General features: G+C 38.6%; 1 protein-coding gene across 1 annotated transcript in view; it reads right to left on the bottom strand.

The window, feature by feature from the left end:
* Positions 1-21,509, bottom strand: part of RALYL (RALY RNA binding protein like) — a 477,858-nt gene that overhangs the window by 61,894 nt on the left and 394,455 nt on the right. Inside the window, exon 4 of the mRNA XM_053661126.1 lies at positions 887-934. Within this exon, the coding sequence (XP_053517101.1) occupies positions 887-934 (48 nt within the window). The remainder of the gene's footprint in view (positions 1-886; positions 935-21,509) is intronic.

The raw sequence follows: 21,509 nt of genomic DNA, 5'->3' as shown, positions 1-21,509 counted from the left end.
CCAATTTAGCATTTTCAATGTGTCACATAAAAATAGATGTATTTTAGAAGGTTGAAGTCATTTTCTGAGCTTAAAAAAATATCTTGAGGAATTCTAAGTCAATAAAGGACCCGGAAAATAATATTGGTTAATTAAATCTCTGAAATATTATCTAAACATCAGACAACAAATTTTAGGCTTAAGCACCTCCAAAATCTTAAAAGTCCAAGTTTTACTTTATTTTTTATAATTATTTTGTTGTTCTATTATAGTTTGTCCCAGTTTTTTTCTCTTTGTCCTCCTCTGCCCAACCCACCCCTGACTCCCACAGTCATTCTTCACCCTGTTGTCCATGTCCATAGATTATTCATGTATGTTCTTTGACTAGTCCCTTCCCCTTCTTTCCACCCTTATCCTCCTCCTCTCTCCTCTCTGGTTGCTGTCAGTCTGTTCCTTGTTTCTATGCCTCTGGTTCTTTTTTGCTCATTTGTTTGTTTTGTTCATTAGGTTCCTCTTCTAGCTGAGATCATGTAATATTTGTTTTTCACCATCTAGCTTATCTCACTTAGCATAATATTCTCTAGTTCCATCCATGCTCTCATGAAAGGTAGGAGTTTCTTTCTTTCTGATGTACAGTATTTCATTGTGAAAATGTACCACACTTTTTTAATCTAGTCATCCACTGATGGGTACTTAGGCTATTTTTAGCACTTAGCACTTACTTCGGTGAATACAATGAAAATAGGAAAATCTGGTTAAGTCATATTTGGGGGAACTTAGTATTTTCTTTTTTTTACTATAAAATATTATTATAGACATATTAATCAAGAATATCTGTGAATGAAATGTACAAAATACTTAAAAGACAATTTAAATCAAAGGAAAACTAGAAGGAAAATTTACATACCGATTGTAGAAATCATCTCTGTAGTATTCATAGTCAAAGATGTAACCACTAAGGGGGAAACAAAAAATTAGTTGATATTTGTTTCAACCACATTGATTTTGGTGCTAATTTATGATGTTCTATCAAATAATTTAAGTCACTTTTTAACTACTTATATTTCAATGTAATTATGTATCTAAAGAGTTTTACATGATGTTTCATTGGATAACATGCCACATCAAAGTACTGTCATGTGTCTGATAATGTTAGAGACTGAAAATGGTTGGAATAGAAGATGAGGGCATGCAGCAAAGTATGTTTTTAAAATACTTGTAATTAGCACTGGCTGGTGTGGCTTAGTGGGTTGAGTGCTGGCCTATGAACCAAAGGGTCACCAGTTAGATTCCCAGGCAAGGCACATACCTCGGTTGTGGGCCAGGTCCCCAGTAGGGGGTGCACAAGAGGCAACCACACATTCATGTTTCTCTGCCTCTCTTTCCCCCTTCTTTCCTCTCTCTCTAAAAAAATGAATATATAAAATCTTTACAAAATATTGTAATTAAGTAAATTGAAGATCATTTATTTTCTACACAAGATAAAATATAGTTGTCCCTCCTTCCTATGGTATGTACAATGAGGTTAAACAATGAACAAAAGGTACAGAAATAGCATGAATGAAAAAGTTTAGTGACCTATTCACTCTAAGAATGGTAACTAGGAATGTGTTTCCTCAGAAAATTAGCTTTTTTTTTTTTTTACTCTATAAACTATGATTTGATACTTTTCATAGAGAAAAAATGTCTAAAGCCACTTTGGCTGAATCTTACCAATAAAAACAATATTATAGAGTATTTAAATAGCAAGTAATAAATATATTTTAGTGATAAGACTTTCATGACTAAACACCTTAGAGGAATATACAATATAAATTGCCCCCATGCACTAGTAAAGTTGTGTGAGTTTATAAAGCAATTCCTATGAATAATTTTCTTTTACTTTTGCCCTGAAAAGAATTTTGTTGGATACTGTAACTGGAAGAAAATAAAGCACAAAGGACCTTGGCGACTTACTCAAATTTTTACTACTAGGAAGTGATAGAGCTGAGACTGGAGAAAAAAAATCTCTGAATTCACATATGGAGCTTTTTATGGGACTGTGTAACCACGTCCAAGGTGTTAGACATTTAATCTCACTGTGAACAGAATATCTGCTCTATGAGGAAGTGATTTTTTAAAATGTTTAGTCATTTATTTTAATTGCCATAAATTTTATCATCTTAACCCTTTTTAAAAAACATTTTATTTATTTATTCTTAGAGAGAGGGGAAGAGAGGAGGAGACACATCAATGTGTGGTTGCCTCTCATGCACCCCCTAGTGGGGACCTGGCCCACAACCCAGGCATGTGCCCTGACTGGGAATCAAACCAGAAACTCTTTGCTTCTCAGTCTGGTCCTCAATTCACTGAGCCATGTCAGCCAGGGCTAACCCTTTTAAAGTATACAATTAAGTCCCATTAAGTACATTTACAATGTTGTGTGAACATTACCTCTATCCACTTCTAGAATTTTTCATAATTCCAAACAGAAAATCTGTCCCCCCTCTCCCCAGCCCCTGATAACCTCCATTCTACTTCATGTCTTTATGAATTTGCCTATTCTAGGTTCTTTAATAAGTAAAATTATACAGTATATTTTTTGTCTGACTTATTTCACTTATCACAATGTTTTCAAGTTTTATCCATATTGTAGCACATAACAGAATTTCATTTCTTGTTATGACTGAATAATATTACACTGTATATATATGTGTATATGTATATAGGCATACACAAATTTTTGTCTAAAGTTATGGTACTTTTACTCACATTTATCATGACTAATCATCATTTTATCTTATGTTTGAGTATTTTCAAGAATGTGTTCATGTAATAACTTGAAGTTTGTACCCTTGAACCAAGGTCTCCCCATCTTCCCCATTCCCAGGCACTTACTGGCACCATTCCACTCTTTGTTTCTTAGATTTTTTTTCTGATTCCACATGTAAGTGATATTGTAAAGTATTTGTTTTTCTCTGTCTGACTTATTCACTTAGCATAATGCCCTCAAGATCCATCCATGTTGTCACAAGTAGCAGGAGGTTCTTCTTTTTCGTGGCTGGATAATATTCCATTGTATATGTACCACATTTTCTATAGCCATTAGTCTGTTGACAGACACTTGAGAAATGGAAATTATGCTTTATAATCTTTTTTTTCTGAAACCATTTTTCTATTATAACCTCAGACAGCACAGCCTAATGGCAAGATAAAACTGTGGCACATAACCAATTAATGTGTTCTTAATGTAGATGACAGTGATAATTCATTCCACTCATGTGTCTTCAACCTTTAAGAAATACTTCAATAATTAAACAGCCTTCTGGTAATTTTAAAATGCATGAGAAAAATAACCTTTTTAAATATTTTTTCGTGGCTACTTAAATTAACTTGTTCAATCTGCTTATTTTTTTATTATGACTGTTAAGGCATATTTACAAAAATAGGTGACAGCTGAGCCTCCAGAACTATTTGACCTCCAAGCCCCATCATCTGCCATTATGAACTCAAATTTACCTGTGAATTTAATAATGAAATGAAATGAACAAACAGACCTGTCTTTGTGATTATGACACGTCTACTTTTGTGTTAGTGGTTTGAACTTTTAGCAGACATACCAGGATGTTGCTGGCTCAGGTCATAAGCTATAAAATCAGGCTGGGTTCTCAAGGAAATGAAGAGATCCAAGGAGATAAAGAGAGAACACCCTGGGGCATATCTGATGTCTGTTCCTTATACTTTCCTGGGCATTTATGCTGTCCTCCTGAATTCATTTATTTGTCTTTATTTTTTCCTCCCGTGGATTGTATCTCTTTCATAAAAATCCCTCCTTTTTCTTTCTGTTTAAACTTCTACTGAAAATTAGCTATCAAAATGGCATTTTCAGGAGTCACATTAAATTTCTAAGGTATTTTATATATCTTAGAAATTACTGCCAAAAAAAAAAACAACTTGTCTTTCATATTTTAAAATATCCCCTTTTCCCTTTATAAGCCAAGAGTTGCTGCCGTTTTGCTTGGGGCTAATCTCTTTTGGTTTTTCAGAGAGAAACTTTGGCAAATTTCATTGCAATAATTTTGTATGCCAATCTGGTTATTAGGCTACTGAAAACAAAATGATAGCAAGTTAGATTATTTAGGGCATTGTCCAGGAGATAACTAAGTCCAGTAAATATCAAAGTTTTTGTTGTTTCAGGGCAAGGTCAATGGCAAGGGTCAAGTATTTGACTTTCTGGAAAAGTGGAACAAAATTTTGAACATCTAATATAAATACTTTGTATTTTCAATCTGAAATGTGGTACACATTTATGACTTTTATTGTTCTTTTCAATATATCTTTATTCTGTTTGCTCAGATTCCTTCAAAATTTAATGAGAAATCAGAATTGGTAAAGTAATTGTTGAGAGTCATGCACACACATGGACACACACAACTTTTCTTTTATTACTGACAGTTAAATGAGACCCAGTAATGTTCCTAGAATTTCATGTAAACTTTTTCATTTATAGAAGAAAAAATTACAACTCATTGGGTTCTGCAATATACGAGACCAATTTTCTCTAATCCCTTTGAATTCATAAACCAGCTTCATATGAGTAGACTAATACACAGAGTATTTTTTGTTATTTTTCATCACAAAATTTCATTAAAATATAATCTAAAGGCAATTCCATTTCTAGTTTCTTGAGGAAATTCCATACTGTTTTCCATGGAGTCTACACCAGCTTGCATTCCCACCAACATTGCACTAGGGTTTCCTTTTCTCCACAACCCCACCAGCACTTATGTTTTGTTGATTTGTTTATGATGGTCATTCTGACCAGTGTGAAGTGGTATTTCATTGAGGTTTTAATATGTACCTCTCTGATGGGTAGTGATGCCAAGTACCTTTTCATATGTCTCTGGGTCCTCTGTATGTCCTCCTTGGAGAAGTATTTGTTTAGATCCTTTGCCCATTTTTTAATTGATTGTTTGTTCATAGCAGAACAATTTACAATAGCCAAGCATTGGAAGCAGCCTAGCTGGCCATCAGTAAATGAGTGGATCAATAAAATGTGGTATATGTACAATGGAATAATATGCAGCAGAAAGAGAGAAGGAGCTCCCACCCTTCATGACAACATGGATGGAACTGGGGAGCATTATGCTAAGTGAAGTAAGCCAGGCAGTGAAAGACAAATACCATATGGTCTCACCTATAAGTGAAACCGAATTAACAAAATAAACTGGCAAGCAAAATATAGCTAGAGACATTGAAATCAACAATGATCTGACAGTGACCAGAGGACAGGGGAGAAGGAAATAATGTGGGGAAGAAGGGAAAAGGATATAAATGAACCCGTAAGAGGGGCTCATGGGTGGAACCAAGGGGACATGGGATTGAGGGTAGGAGGTGGATGTGGGTAGGGTGGGGGAAAATGATGGTAGGAAAATGGAGACAACTGTATTCCAACATCTATAAAAAATAAAATAATAATCTAAAGAATTTTAAACTTTTTAGGACAAGGAAGGAACACATTAATGATTTCTTAACAGATATTGTGGTGATAATGACTGTCACTGGAGTCTTCTTAATTACTACATTGAGCTCTCTAAAGTAAATTGAATAATCAATTATTGAGTACTTATTTTAAGCATAATACTGGGAGTTGTGGATAATATTGGCAGAACATGGCTTCTAAATGCAAGGAAAGTCATCCAAAGTGTAAGGGATCAGACAAATGCACATATTACCATAATTCAAAGCAGAATTTGATAAGTGCTGAAATAAAAATAAAAACTACTTGGAGAGCTTATAGGACATGGTTAGTCAGACACAAGGATCAAGCAAGTCTTCATGACAGTGATGGCATTTGAACTGGTCCTTTTGAATGTTTAACAGGTAGTCCTCCTAGCAGGCCAAGCATTAGCAGTAGAGTAATGTGAAGCAAGCATGGTGAATGTGATAATTTAGGGAGTTCATTCTCTCTCTTTAGTATAGCTCTTCTTCACCATACCCATGGGAGAAATGAATGCATCCAGAGCATACTTCTCCATGAGTCAAGAAGGGTCCTCAGATGCACCTACACATTCTGCTTCTAATTTGTCATAAAATTTGGTGTAGGCATCCAACTTTTAGAGTATACGAGGTCTGTCCAGAAAATATTGAGCAATATAACATGAAAAATATAGACATTTATTGAAGAAAATATAAAAATATTGTACATAGGACAATAATGCTGCAGTCCCCTTCAAATTAGGCCCCCTTGGGACCTCACACAGTTCTCCCAATCTCCATCAGCTGCCCCATCATATTCTCTTGAATCTCATTGACAATTTGAAATCTCTTCCTTTTCAAAGGTGATTTTAGTTGGAAAAGCCAGAAGTCATAGGGCACCAAATCTGGTCTATGGGGGGGCTGAGTCACCTGGGTGATTTGATTTCATAAAACATCTCTACACGAGATGTGATACATGATCAGATGTGTTGTCATGATGAGGCTGCCAATCACTAGTTGTCCATAACTGTGGCCCTCTGAATCACTGGAATAGTTCCTGCTGAGGCATGTTCAAGCTTAATACAAAATTTGATGCAGATTCATTGCTCTACTCACTCAGTCATTTTGAATGTGACAGCCACATAGTAAGTACATTTAGTCACTCAATGGTGTTTAAACCCTCACTGACTAGTAGAGTGAAGTCATCATTGTTCATGCATGTGCATCCCAGTCTACTCTCCTTGGCTGTCAGGTTACATCAATGTCACCCAAACCATTCTCATTTTACTAACAATGGCTGGACTTTTTTCAGACAGACTCTATATAAATTTATTTAAGTATATGCATATAGTTGAACAAATTTATAAACTTCACCAAGATAGTACATGGAAAAATCTATTTTCTTTTTTTAATATATTTTTTATTTTATTGATTATGCCATTACATTTGTTCTATTTCCCCCCACCATTCCCCTCCACACTACACACCCCTCTCCCACCATTCCCCCCCTTTAGTTCATGAGCACGTGTCTCAAGTTCTTTAGATTCTATATTTCCCCTACTATTCTTACCCTCCCCTATCTATTTTCTATCTACTGTCTATGCTACTTATTTTCTGTACCTTCTCCCCCCTTCTCCATCTCCCACTTCCCTGTTATTACCCTCCATGTGATCTTCATTTCTATGGTTCACTCCTGATCCAGCTGTCCTCTTAAATTTGCTTTTGTTTTAGGTGTGGTTGTTGATAACTGTGAGTTTGCAGTCACGAGTGGAAACCTTATTTGAACAAATAATAAAAGAACTTCCCCATTCTGGCAAAGAAAATAGACTTCCAGGAAATCCAGGAAGCTCAGAGAGTCCCAAAGAAGTTGGACCCAAGAAGGAACACACCAAGGCACATCATAATTACATTATGTTGTAATTATGAAGATTAAAATGAAGGAGAGAATCCTAGAAGCAGCAAGAGATAAGGGGACAGTCACCTACAAAGGAGTTCCCATCAGACTGTCAGCTGATTTCTCAAAAGGGACTTACAGGTAAGAAGGGGCTGGAAAGAAGTATTCCAAGTCATGAAATCCAAAGACCTACAACCAAGATTGCTCTCTCCAGCAAAGCTTTCATTTAGAATGGAAGGACAGATAAAGTGCTTCTCAGATAAGATCAAATTTAAGGAGTTCATCATCACAAAGTCCTTATTATATGAAATGTTAAAGGGACTTATCTAAGAAAAAGAAGGTAAAAAAGAAGAACAGTGAAAATCTGTCTATTTTCATTTGTATAAATCAGTAAATTTAATTTGGAGTGTGTGTATATGTGTAGTAGCTACACAATCATACATAGATTTAAGATTCAAAAACAATGAATTAGGTTAGTTAGTCTAAATCTCTTTGACAAAATACTTGATTTATTACCAAGGACCTTTGGATTGGGGAAAGAGTCTGACAGGAACCTAAAGGATTTGTAAAATTCCAGGCTGATTGTGAACCAGGACCTGACTGCTTAAAATGGAATTCTATGCAGCAGAGAGAAAGAAGGAGCTACTACCTTTTGCAACAACATGGATGGAACTGGAAAGCATTATGCTGAGTGAAATAGGCCAGGTGTTGAAAGACAAATACCATATGATCTCACCTTTAACAGGAAGCTAAACAACAAAACAAACAAGCAAGCAGGAAAAAAAAAAACCAAAGACATTGAAATAGAGAACAAGGGGACAGTGACCAGAGAGGAGAGGGAAGGGAAGTTAAGGGGAAAAAGGGGGAGGGATTTGGAGGAACAAATAGGAAGGATGCAGGGACGAGAACTAAGGGGGGTGGAAATGGGAGGGAGGTGGGGAGCACTGGGCGGGGGAGACTGGGATGGGAGAAATAGACAAAAAAACTGTACTTGAAAAATAACTAAATAAAATTAATTTAAAAAAAAGATAAAGTGACTGAGAAGTTCAAAAGATTAAAACAACCCATGCAGCCCCTGTAAGAGTTCTGGTCTCTTAGATGCTAGGAGTCAAGTTTACTGTCTCGCACATCTAAATGATGATTACTTTGATCGAAAGATACGTGAACAGTGAATTCTGGGATCGAGGGAGAAAGAGAAGAAAAAAATGAATTTTTTCTCTTCTGGATGAGTTAATACAGATATTTTGATTTTGGAAGTATCACCCTGAATAGGGTGTGTTTGTTACTATTTCCTATGCTATGTTCTCTTAGGAAGAATATTTACACATGTAATTCCAAAACTCTGTTTAGTTTTTACTTCTGTCTTTTGGTCTAGAATGAATGAAAATAAATATATGTGCATATATACAATATAATCATCTTCAATTCATGATTACTTTATAAAATACCATGAGAATGAAAATTTAGTTTGTGTAAATATCTTGACACATTTAATGCGAGAACTATAAATATGAGAACAGGTGAACCAAATATCCAGTTATTTTGAAGGCCTTGCCTAGAGATATATAGCTTGCCTGGACCAGTGAGATTATCTCCCACCCTGCATTCCTGGTCCTAAGTATCTCCTCCTCTTCCACACACCATGGCTATGAATGCTAATGACTTAAAAGCATTCTTTTACAAAGTGTCAAAATAAAGAACAGCAACAGCTCTCCAACTACCTTACATGGCCTACAGCTAACCTTCAGACTCTTCAAACTTCATTTGTCTCCAAAATGCAGCTGCTCCTTCCAACATTCTGTTTGATTATTCTTTAAACATTCAGCAGTTCCCAGCACCTACTTTCTCTGTGGCTCAGAGAAGCTCTTTGCTCTCCGGGAGAGATCCTCCTCTCTCTACATAGTCTTTTTGTAACAGGGTGCAGCCAGGAGGGGGCCCCAAATAGGGATTTGGAGTGGGTTCCAGAACTCAAGGTGTCCAGAGAATATTAGAATGATATATAGGATGTCCTCACTCCTTCCCGGCAACCGGTGTGAGTTGAAGGAAGGGACACATGGAGCAGGAACACACAGAGATGTTTTCTACAGCAACAGCTTTGCAGCTAGCCTCTGGAATGGTCATTTAATATATCTATAACCTTTAACTGGTTTCAGAGAAATGTTAAATAGCTGTGGCCATGCCTTGAACCATGGGGATGGAAGTGACTTCCATCCAGCACGATGTAACGGGGGGCAGGTGTCCTGAGTTATAGTGCCTGCATGGGAGCTTGGAGAAGATTGGCTCCATGACATGGGGCCACACCTGACCAGACTCATGATGGCAGCCCAGTAAACCTGGAATAATACAGGAATGCTGGCAGGTATAACTGATTGTAGGAGGAGTCAGAAATGGGGGTAGAGAGGAAGGTTGGCGTGGGGATCTAAACCCAGACTTGGCAGCCATGTGAGGAGAGAACCATGTGGTTCTGCCAGAGTTCGGACCCCTGCAGCTTTGATGCAGGGAACAATGCAGCTTTGGTCTGAGTGGGGACCCTATAGCTTTGGGGTGATCCCTTTGGCAACATGGCTTAAGAAGTAGGAGAGATTTTGCCTGGAAAAGGGGTGCAAGGACTTTTGTTGGTGGGACACGAGAAGGTGCCACATGGCTTTGGATTAACTGAAGATCTTGGTGGCGACACAGCTGATGGTGCCAGGAGCCTGGATCATGGACCTCTACTTTTCCTGAGATATGGTACCCCGGTTTGGGGCAGAGGGAGAAGGAAGCACCGTGTGCATCTGTAGGTATTCTAAAGGGCTTTAAATTTTAATGAAGACATTGGGTCACTACTGTAAGTTTGTATAGCTTTAAATAAACATTTTCTTTCCTTTTCACAAATCTCTGGCATTGAGAGATGTCTTTCCCCTGGTGGAGGACAATGTGAACCTAGTGGGGGTAACTTTGGTAATAGTATATTGTATGCTCCTGTTTCTGTAAAATTTTGATTAACTGGACTGGCTGCTCAAAAGAAAGTTTCCTGTTAGGGGCTTTGCTCAGGGGCTTTGCTCAAGATGTATATCTGTCAGTGTGTTGTATCTTCTTTGTGCTGAATATGCATCCATCCTTAAAGGCCTAACACATCTTCTGCAATTAAAAATGTGTTGAGTTATACTAAATTCCACCTACTATGCTATTGTTTATTTTTTATTCTGTTTTATTTGTGTTATTATTTTTTTAATATTTTATTTATTTTTACAGAGGGGAAGGGAGGGAGGAAGAGAGCCAGAGAAACATCAGTGTGTGCTTGCCTCTCATGCCTCCCCTAGAGGGAACCTGACCTGCAATCCAGACATGTGCTCTGACTGGGGAATCAAACTGGTGACCCTTTGGTTTGCAGGTGGTAGTTCAATCCACTGAGCCACACTGGCCAGGGCATGTTTGTGTTATTATTTTTGTGTTTTTGTATTTGTATTGGACTCAAGTTTGTCAGCTGTCTGCTGCTTTTATAAAATAGCTATTCTATATAGATTTATTTCTGTTAGCCTTTTCCTTCACAAATCAATCTCTCCATTCCATTAATCATTCTTATCTTCCTTCTTTGAACTTAATCTAATTTGTCTGAATTTCTTTCTTTCTTTCTTTCTTTCTTTCTTTCTTTCTTTCTTTCTTTCTTTCTTTCTTTCCTTCTCTTTTTAAAAAATATTTTATTTATTTATTTATTTATTTTAGAGAGAGGGGAAAGGAAGGAAAAAGAGTGGGAGAGAAACATCAATATGTGGTTGCCTCTCATGTGTCTCCTACTGGGGACTGGCCTGTAACCTAGGCATGTGCCCTGGCTGGGAACCGAACTGGTGATCCTTTGCTTCACAGCCCCATGCTCAATCCACTGAGCTACACCAGCCAGGCCTCTTTTTCTCTTTCTTGACACTGAAGTTTACAGAGTAAAATATTCCAAAAGGACTCATGTCAAAATCCTGGAAAAAATGATCCATCTCTTTGCATTAACTGAACTTAGTCATAAATGTGCAGATCTCATTCTTATTGCTTCTTATGCACACCTCTAGCTGAACATATTATATGTAATTGTCCATTATGTCTCTACCTCACTAGATGGGGAAGTCTGAAAAGACAGGGTGTGTATAGTTACCCAGGAGACATTTTTTGATTTAAGTGTTACAGGTTTGCGGAACTTTCTCTTTTAACATTTACTGTTATTATTACTTTTGTAAGAAAACAAAGTATCTACATTACAATTTTCAAACACCTGAATATTAGTATTAGAATTTTAACCATTACAGCTTCCATGTTGAGTTAGACCTTTCTTCCAGCAAACATCAATTTATTGCCTATCAGCTCTCAATCCACTTTTTTTGTTGTTGGTCTTGCATTGTGATAACTTGCATTGTGATAACATGGAACTGGATCTTGTAAACCCAGTAAGCACTATTAGTGTCTTCCAGGGGGCGCTAGAGGGAACTGAAAGGCATAAAAGAGGATGGGCTTCTATTTTCCAGGTTCCATGTGCTTTTCTTCTTGCTTCTCCTGCATGGGGTCAGCACCATGTAGAGGACCCATCCATAGATGCTCAATGACACCCTAGCAGGAGGGTGCCTACTAATTACCCCCAGCCCACCAATACCACAACAAACTCCCCTGCCCTCACCAGTGAGCTGTAGCCACACACCCTCTGCAGTGGGCTGTGACTCTTAGCCCAGACAAGAGTCAGACACTCCTGGTTTATTTCTTCTTTGGTTCTCTTCCTCAGCCACAGAGACAGTAAGGGTTCTCTCATTTGCTTTTCTTTTCCCTTCCTTTCTTTTCTCTTTTTTTTGTTTGTTTTTAGTCCTCACTTAAGGATATATTCATTGATTTTAGAGAGAAAGTGAGGAAGAGAGAGAAAGAAATATTGATTGTTGGCCTCCCGTATGTGTACCGGCTGGGGACTGAATTTACAGTCTAGGGAACTGAACTCACAACATTTTGGTGTACAGAATATCACTCTAACCAACTGAGCCAACCACCCAGGGATGGTTCCCTAAATTTTCATCCTGATAGACTTCTGCTGTCTCTTTAACCTTTTTAAAGTAGCTAACCATATTTTACTACTTAAAAATTCCTCATACTAAATTCTCTGTTTTTTAATTTTTATTTTATTGATTATGCCATTACAGTTGTTCTATTCCCCCTTCATTCCCCTCCACCCTGCACCACCCCTACCATTCTCCCCCTTTAGTTTATGACCATGTGTCTCAAGTTCTTTACATTCTATATTTCCCATACTATTCTTGCCCTCCCCCTATCTATTTTCTACCTACCATCTATGCTACTTATTTTCTGTACCTTCTCCCCCCTTCTCTCCCCACTCCCTTCTTGCTAACCCTCCATGTGATCTTCATTTCTGTTTCCGCTTCTGATCTAGCTGTCCTTTTAGTTTGCTTTTGTTTTAGATGTGGTTGTTAATAACTGTGAGTTTGCTGTCCTTTCACTGATCATATTTTTATCTTCTTTTTCTTAGATAAGTCCCTTTAACATTTCATATAATAAATGTGGTGATGAACTCCTTGATTTAGATCTTATCTGAGGAGCACTTTATCTGTCCTTCCATTCTAAATGAAAGTTTTGCTGGATAGAGTAATCTTGGTTGTAGGTCTTTGGATTTTGTGACTTGGAATACCTCTTCCCAGCCCCCTCTTGCCTGTAATGTCCCTTGTGAGAAATCAGCTGACAGTCTGATGAGAACTCCTTTGTAGGTGACTGTCCCCTTATCTCTTGCTGCTTCTAGGATTCTCTCCTTCATTTTAGTCTTCATAATTACAACATAATGTAATTATGATGTGCCTTGGTGTGTTCCTTCTTGGGTTCAACTTCTTTGGGACTCTCTGAGCTTCCTGGATTTCCTGGAAGTCTATTTTCTTTGCCAGATTGGGGAAGTTCTCCTTTATTATTTGTTCAAATAAGGTTTCCCCTGGTGGTTGTTCCTCTTCCCCTTCTGGTACCCCTATAATTTGGATGTTGAAGCCTTTAAAGATGTCCTGGAGGTTCCTAAGTCTCTCCTCATTTTTCTTAATAACTGATTTATTTTCTTTTTTCTTTAATTTTATTTAGTTATTTTTCAAGTACAGTTTTTTGTCTATTTCTCCCACCCCAGCCCCCCCCCCGCCCGATGCTCCCCACCTCCCTACCATCTCCACCCCCCTTAGTTCTCATCCCTGTGTCCTTCATATTTGTTCCTCCAAATCACTCCCCTTTTTTCCCCTTAAATTCCCTTCTCTCTTCCCTCTGGTCACTGTCCTACTGATCTCTATTTCAGTGTCTTTGTTTTTATTCTGCTTGCTTGCTTGTTTTGTTGTTTAGCTTCCTGTTAAAGGTGAGATCATATGGTATTTGTCTTTCAACACCTGGCCTATTTCACTCAGCATAATGCTTTCCAGTTCCATCATGTTGTTGCAAAGGGTAGTAGCTCCTTTTTTCTGGGGCATATAATTCCATTGTGTATATGTAACATAATTTTTTGATCCATTCATTTACTGATGGGCAACTAGGTTGCTTCCAACTCTTGGCTATTGTAAATTGTGCTCCTATGAACATTGTAGTGCATAGGTCCTTTGAAATAGATGTTTTAGGATTCTTATGATATAATCCTAGCAGTGGAATTGCTGGGTCAAAAGGCAGGTTGATTTTTATTTTTCTGGGAAAATTCCATCTGTCTTCCATAATGGTTGTACCAGTCTTCAATCCCACCAACAGTGAACTAAGGACCTCTTTTCCCCACAACCTCTCCAACATTTGTTGTTAGTTGCTTTGTTTATGATAGCCATCCTGACCAGTGTAAAGTGGTATCTCATGGTGTTTTTTAAAATATTTTATTTATTTATATTTAGAGGGGAAGGGAAGGAGAGAGGGAGAGAAACATCAATGTATGGTTGCCTTTTGTGCATCCCCTGCTGGGAATTGGCCTGCAGGGAACTGGTCTGCAACCTAGGCATGTGCCCTGACTGGGAATCGAACCACAATTGTCTGGTTCGCAGGCCTGTGCTCAATCCACGGAGCTAAACTAGCCAGGGCCTTCACTGTGGTTTTAATTTGCATCTCTCTGATACCTAACGATATGGAGCATTTCTTCATGTGTCTCTGGATGTTCTGTCTGTCGTCCTTGGAGAAGTGTCTGTTCAAGTCCTTTTCCCATTTTTTAATTGGGTTGGTTGTCTTCTTAGAGTGGAGTTGTGTAAGTTCTTTCTATATTTTGGAGATTAAACCTTTGTCTGAGGTATAATTGAGAAATATGTTTCTCCATACAGTTGGTTGACTTTTTAATTTAATACTGTTTTCTTTAGCCACGCAGAAGCTTTTTATTTTGATGAGATCCCATTTGTTTATTCTTTCCTTTATATTTCTTGCTCTAGGGACATATGGGTAAAAATGTTGCTGCGTGGAATATCTGAGATTTTCTTGCCAATGTTCTCCTCTAGGACTTTAATGGTGTCACGGCTTATATTTAAGTCTTTTATCCACCTTGAATTTATTTGGGTGTATGCTGTAAGTTGGTGCTCAAGTTTCATTTTTTTGCATGTAGCTGTCCAGTTCCCCCAGTACCATTTGTTGAAGAGGCTATCTTTACTCCATTTTATGTTACTGCCCCCTTTGTCAAATATTAATTGACTGTAGAGAGTTGGGTTGATTTCTGGGCTCTCTGTTCTGTTCCATTGTTCTATGTGTATATTTTTATGCCAGTACCAGGTTGTTTTGATTACAGTGGCCTTGTAATACAGTTTGATATCAGGTATTGTGATCCCTCCTACTTTGTTCTTCTTTCTCAAAAGTGCAGCTGCTATTCTGGGTCGTTTATGGTTCCATATAAATTTTTGAAGTGTTTGTTCTATGTCTGTGAAATATGCCATTGGTACTTTAATAGGTATTGCATTGAATCTGTAGATTGCTTTGGGTAGTATGGACATTTTGATGATGTTAATTTTTCCAATTCATGAAAAGGGTATATGTTTCCATTTGTTTGTGTCTTCCTTGATTTCTTTCTTCAGGGCTGTGTGGTTTTCTGCATACAGGTCTTTTACCTCCTTAGTTAGGTTTATTCCCAGATATTTTATTTTTCTTTTTGCTATATTGAATGGGATTTTTTCCTTGATTTCTGCTTCTGCTGATTCATTGTTGGTATACAAAAATGCCTTTGATTTCCGGATATTGACTGTGTAACCCGCTGTTTTGCCAAATTCATTAATTAGCTCGAGCAGTTTTTGGGTAGAGTCTACAGGATTTTCCAGGTACACTATCATGTCACCTGCAAACAGTGACAGTTTTGCTTCCTCCTTTCCTATTTGGATGCCTTTTATTTCTTTTTCTTGCCTGATGGCTGTGGCTAAAACTTCCAATACTATATTGAATAAAAGTGGTGAAAGTGGACATCCTTGTCTTGTTCCTGATCTTAGTGGAAAAGCTTTTAGTTTTTGCCCATTGAGTATGATGTTGGCACTAGGTCTCTCATATATAGCCTTTATTATATTGAGGAATGCTCCCTTTATTCCCACTTTGTTGAGTGTTTTTAATCCTAAATGGGTGTTGTACCTTATCAAAAGCTTTTTTTCTGAGTCTATTGATATGATCATGTGGTTTTTGTCTTTGCTTTTGTTTATGTGACGTATTACATTTACTGATTTGCAAATACTGAACCATCCTTGCATTCTTGGGATGAATCCCACTTGGTCATGGTGTATGACCTTTTTGATATATTGTTGGATGCGATTTGCCAGTATTTTGTTGAGGATTTTAGCTTGTATGTTCATCAGCAATATTGGCCTGAGTTTTCTTTCTTTGTTGTGTCTTTATCTGGTTTTGGAATTAGGATGATGCTGGCTTCATAAAAGGAATTTGGGAGTTTTCCATCCTTCTGGATTTTTTGGAATAGTCTGTGGAGAATAGGGGTTAGCTCTTCCTTAAATGCTTTGTAGAATTCTCCTGTGAAACCATCAGGTCCAGCTTTTGTGTGATGGGAGTTTTTTTGAGTACTGCTCAATTTCTTTTGCTGTTATTATGAGTTTACATTTTCTGCTTCTTTTTCATTGAGTTTTGGAAGATTGCATTTTTCTAGAAACGTGTCCATTTCCCCTAGGTTTTCAAATTTCTTGGCACACAGTTCTTCAAAGTGATTTCTTACAATCCTTTCTATTTCTGCGGTATCAGTTGTAATCTCTCCTCTTTCATTTCTGATTATGTTTGTGTCCTTCCCCTTCTTTTCTTGATGAGCCTACTTAAAGGCTTGTGTATTTTGTTTATCTTCTCAAAGAACCAACTGCTGGATTCACTGATCCTTAGAATTGTGCTTTTAGTTTCTATGTCATTTAATTCTGCTCTAATCTTGGTTATTTCCTTCCTTCTGCTTGCTTTGGGCTGTCTTTGTTGTTGTTTCTCGTTGTATTGCAAGCATAGGGTTAGGTTGTTTGAAAAGTTTCTGTGTTCTTTAGGTAGGCCTGTATTGCTATAAACTTCCCTCTCAAGACTGCCTTCACTGTGTCTCATAAGTTTTGGGTTGTTATTGGTTCATTTTCATTTCTTTCCAGAAACGTTTTGATTTCTTCCCTAATTTCATTCTTGACCCATTCGTTGTTTAGTAGCATACCATTCAGTCTCCATGATTTTGGGTGCTTTGGGTTTTTTCCTTTGGGGTTGGTTTCCAATTTCAGTCCCTTGTGGTCAGAGAAGAAGCTTGGTATGATTTCAATTTTCTTGAATTTGTTGAGGCTCATTTTGTGTCCTATCTTGTGGTCTAATTTGAACATGTTCCATGTGCATTTGAAAAGAATGTGTATTTAGCTTCTTTGGGATGAATGACTCTATACATATCAGTTAAGTTCATTTCATCTAGGGTGTTGTTTAATGCCGCAATATCTTTGTTGATATTTTGTTTGGAAGATCTGTCCATTTTTGACAGTGGGGTGTTAAAATCTCCTACTATAATTGTGTTGCTGTCAATATGTTTCTTAAAGTCCTCTAAGATTTTCTTAATATATTTGGGTTCCCCTATGTTTGGTGCATATATATTTACGATGTTATTCTCTTCTTGGTGGGTTTTTCCCTTGAGTATAATGAAGTGACCTTCTCGGTTTCTCTTTATGGCCCTTTTTTTGAAGTCTATTTTGTCTGACATGAGAATCCCTATCCCAATTTTTTTTCTTGTCCGTTTGCTTGGAAAACTTGTTTCCAGCCTTTCACTTTTAGTCTGTGTAGGTCTTTTGTCCTGAGGTGGGTCTCTTGTAGGCAGCATATGTGTGGGCCATGCTTTCTTATGCATTCAGCTATTCTGTGTCTTTTGATTGGAACATTTAAACCATTTACATTTAAGGTTATTATTGATAGGTACTTATTCATTGCCATTTTGTACCTGTGTTCCTCTCTGTCTCCCTCTTTTCCTTCCTTCCCTTAAAGCAGTCCTTTTAGTATTTCTTCTAAAGCTGGTTTGGTGGAGGCGTGTTCTTTTAGGCTTCTTTTGTCTTGGAACCTCTTTATTTGGCCTTCTATCTTGATTGAGAGTCTTGCTGGGTAAAGTAGCCTTGGTTGTAGGCCTCTGGTTCTCGTTACTTGGAATATTTCTTGCCATTCTCTTCTTGCTTGGAGTGTTTCCATTGAGAAGTCAGTAGCTAACCTTATTGGAGCTCCCTTGTATGTTACTTCTTTTTTCTCCCTTGCTGCCTTTAAGATTCTCTCTTTGTCTTGGCATTTTGCCATTTTGATGATGATGTGTCTTGAAGTGGGCCTCCTTGGGTTCCTCTTGATTGGGACTCTCTGTGATTCCTGGATTTGTGTGACTTTTTCTCACATTAAATTAGGGAATTTTTTTCTCATTACTATTTCAAATAGGTATTCTTTCCCTTGTTCTTCTTCTTCTCCTTCTGGTATTCCTATTATTCGGATATTATTACGTTTCATATTTTCTTGCATTTCTCTTAATCCCTCTTCATTCTTTCTGAGCCTCTTTTCATTTTCTTGGTTTTTCTGTGAGATGCTTTCTACTTTGTCTTCCAACTCGCTAATCTGATGTTCTTCCTCATCTATCCTACTTTTGAAACTATCTACTGTGTTCTTCAATTCAGAAATTGTATTCTTCTTTTCCTCTTGTCCCTTGCTGATATTTTCTATTTTTTCATGTTGATGTAGTCTGCAGAGAGATCATCGTAGTTCCCCTGTGGTTTCTGATAGCTCATTGTGAGCTCTTTGAACTTCGTAATAACCAGTGCTTTGAATTTACTATCTGATTAGCCTCTATTTCATGTAACATTCTTTCTGAAGTTTCTGCTTTTTCTTTCATTTGGGGATTGTTTCTTTGTCTTCCCCTTGTTTGAGACTCTTCTTGTTAGTCTCAGCTTCTAAAATTAATATGTTCTGACTCCCTGGATTTATGGTGTGAACTTCTGTGGTATAGTATCTGTGAACGTCAATGGTGCGGACTCCTTCAGGTATCTTGAGTTCTCCATCTCCACCTACTCTCACGCTGGTCCTCGTGCTGGTCCCTGCGCTGGTCGCCTAACACTGCTGAGTGTTCCGGCTCCTGTAGCCAACTCCTCCAGCTCCCAGACCCGTTGCTATGGCAGCGGCACAGGAGCTGCACATGACCTAGCTCTGATAGCTAACTCCCTGGCGCCAACAGCTGACTTCTCAGCACCCAGTCTCGTTGTTATGGCAGCGGCTCAGGGGCCAGGAGTGTCCCAGCTCCCATAGCTGACTCCTCTGGCGTCCAGGTCCATCACAGGGGCTGCAGGTGTCCCGGCTCTCGTAGCTGACTCCCTGGTGCCCAGGCCCATCTCTATGGCAGCGGCACAGGAGCCTTCAGTGTCCCGGCCCCTTTAGCTGACTCCTCTGGGTGCCCAGGTCCGTCACAGGGGCTTGGAGTGTTCGGCTCCCGCACCTGACTGCCTGGCTCCCAGGCCCATTGCCATGGCGGTGGCACAGGGGCTGTGTGTGTCCCAGCTCCTGTAGCTGACTCTGCTGCTGTCTGGTGTTTCTGCATTGGTCACAGTCTCTGGTGTTTTAATTTCATAAATTCTGGGTAACCAATGGTTTATTGTCCTGTTTCTTTATAGATCTGTGAGGATTTTCACTCATGAGTACGGGAGCTAGAGCCCGCTCCATCCTACTCTATGGCCATCTTCCTCTCCTCATTTTTTTGAATTTTTGTTTCTTTATATTTTCCTGTTTGGTCATTTTTTCCATCCTTCTGGTTCAGTCTCTTGATTTGAGTCCCAGTTTCCTTTTCATCACTATTGGTTTCCTGTGCAGTTCTGCCAAGATGGAGGCATAGGTGGAGACACCGTGCTTTCTCACACAACCAAGTTTAGAGACAACAAAATATTAGCAACAGAAGACACAGCCAGAACACCGAAAATTGATCTTTTTGGAAGTCTGATAACAATGAATGCTTCAGCCTGATGGGTAAGAGGGGTGAAACCAGCAGCTGGTGGAGCAGGGTTGCACAGAAAAACTCAGTCAGAGGGACTCAGGCACATGGATCCCAGGCATGGGGTTGCCAAGCACAGACCCAGCGAGCAACCCAGTGAGCAACCGGTGGATCCAGTGAGGGCGCAGGGCGGTGGGTTGACTGTGGTGGCGCATTCCTGCGCAGGTAGACTGGCGAGGGAGTGGGCAGTGAGACGGGACTGAGCAGGCCCCAGCAGCAGGAGGCAGGAGAGGGGGCCACCATTTTCCCCCTCTGACCCAGCCCCCACATACAGCATCACAACCCAGCAACCCCACCCTGGAGGCCCCACTCCGCCCCTAAGGCTGTGCTCCTCATACTTAATTGGCGAGGACAGGCCAAAAATGATTCAAGAAGATCTCAAAGCTCCAGAGCCCATAACTCTAAGTGACGAAGAAATAGCTAAACTTTCAGATGCACAGTTCAAAACACGTGATCAGGATGCTCATAGACCTGGTGGATTTTAGTCACAAGTTCGAGGAACATATGAAGGCTAAACTAAATTCTCCTTTTAAAACGACTGATGTGGTGTCTGTCACCAGTCCCCTGACTGGACCCTGACTGATATAAACCAGTGTAAGAATTCTTATAGTTTATATATTTGTGCCCTGGCTGGTGTGGCTCGGTTGGTTGGAGTATTCTCTCATAAGTGAAAAGTTATGGGTTCCATCCCCAGCTAGGGCATGTACAATCCTTAGTCCAGGTGCATATGGGTGGCAATCAATCCATATTTTTCTCACATCAATGTTTCTCTCTCTCCCTCCCTCTCTCCTTTCTCTCTCTCTAAAAAACAATGAAAAATGTTCTTCGGTAAGGATAATAATAATAACAACAACAATTATAATAATGTTAACAGTGAACACTTACTCAGTATTTAGCATTTATCTATAACTCTTCTAGGTTCTTTACATATATCAAATTATTTAATTGTCTTAAAATCCTGACTTTGTATTAATATTATCCTGAGTTTTAAAATTAGAGAACCAAGGCATCAACAGGATCTATTGAGGTTCAGAGCACAGCTCATATTGTCTGTGCCTTACCAGATATTGATTTAAGAAATGTTTAGTCAATTTTGTCAATATTCAGTACTAAGATTTCACTACCATAAAGTTAATGGAGATTAATTAACAACTTTAAAGAGGAGATTAATTATTCTACTGAACCTTCACTTTTAATGCATCCTTGGAAATATTTAGCTTAGTGTATTTCAGGAAGGTTTCAGACATGTTTTAAGAAACCAGAATGTATGAAGATGAAGGAACTTAGGATGGCAAGCAGTTTCAAAGCAATGACCCTATAACAAAGATGGTTAGACTAAATAAGGGATGTTTGGTCTGGAGAAGAGAGGCTTTAGGAAGAACGGCAGACAATTGCAGAGATATGAAAAAGGTTGATTAGTGGAAAAAGGACTGAATTTGTTCACTGTGGCCCCAGAAGCAGAATGAGTATAAAAGAGCAGCAGTGACAAGGAAAAATATTACTACTAAACAACCAAGACACAGAAGAATGCATTAATAATACCTTGAGCTGCACAGTTTGGGACAGAGATAAGAATCAGTAGAGGGAATCATTAGAGGCAAAGCATCAAGTGATCTAGCACAACCATGGGTAACAGGCATGCATGCCTCAAGAAGAGCCTTAAAACCATCTGCTATGGATGTCATAGAACAGAGAATTAATAAGATCAAATTACAAAGATAAAATTCCATTGCCAGCATGGAA

The sequence above is a fragment of the Artibeus jamaicensis genome, unplaced genomic scaffold, assembly GCF_021234435.1.
Source record: "Artibeus jamaicensis isolate MK-2021 breed Jamaican fruit bat unplaced genomic scaffold, CSHL_Jam_final scaffold_916, whole genome shotgun sequence".
NCBI lineage: Eukaryota > Metazoa > Chordata > Mammalia > Chiroptera > Phyllostomidae > Artibeus > Artibeus jamaicensis.
This window is presented reverse-complemented; position numbering and strand designations above follow the sequence as displayed.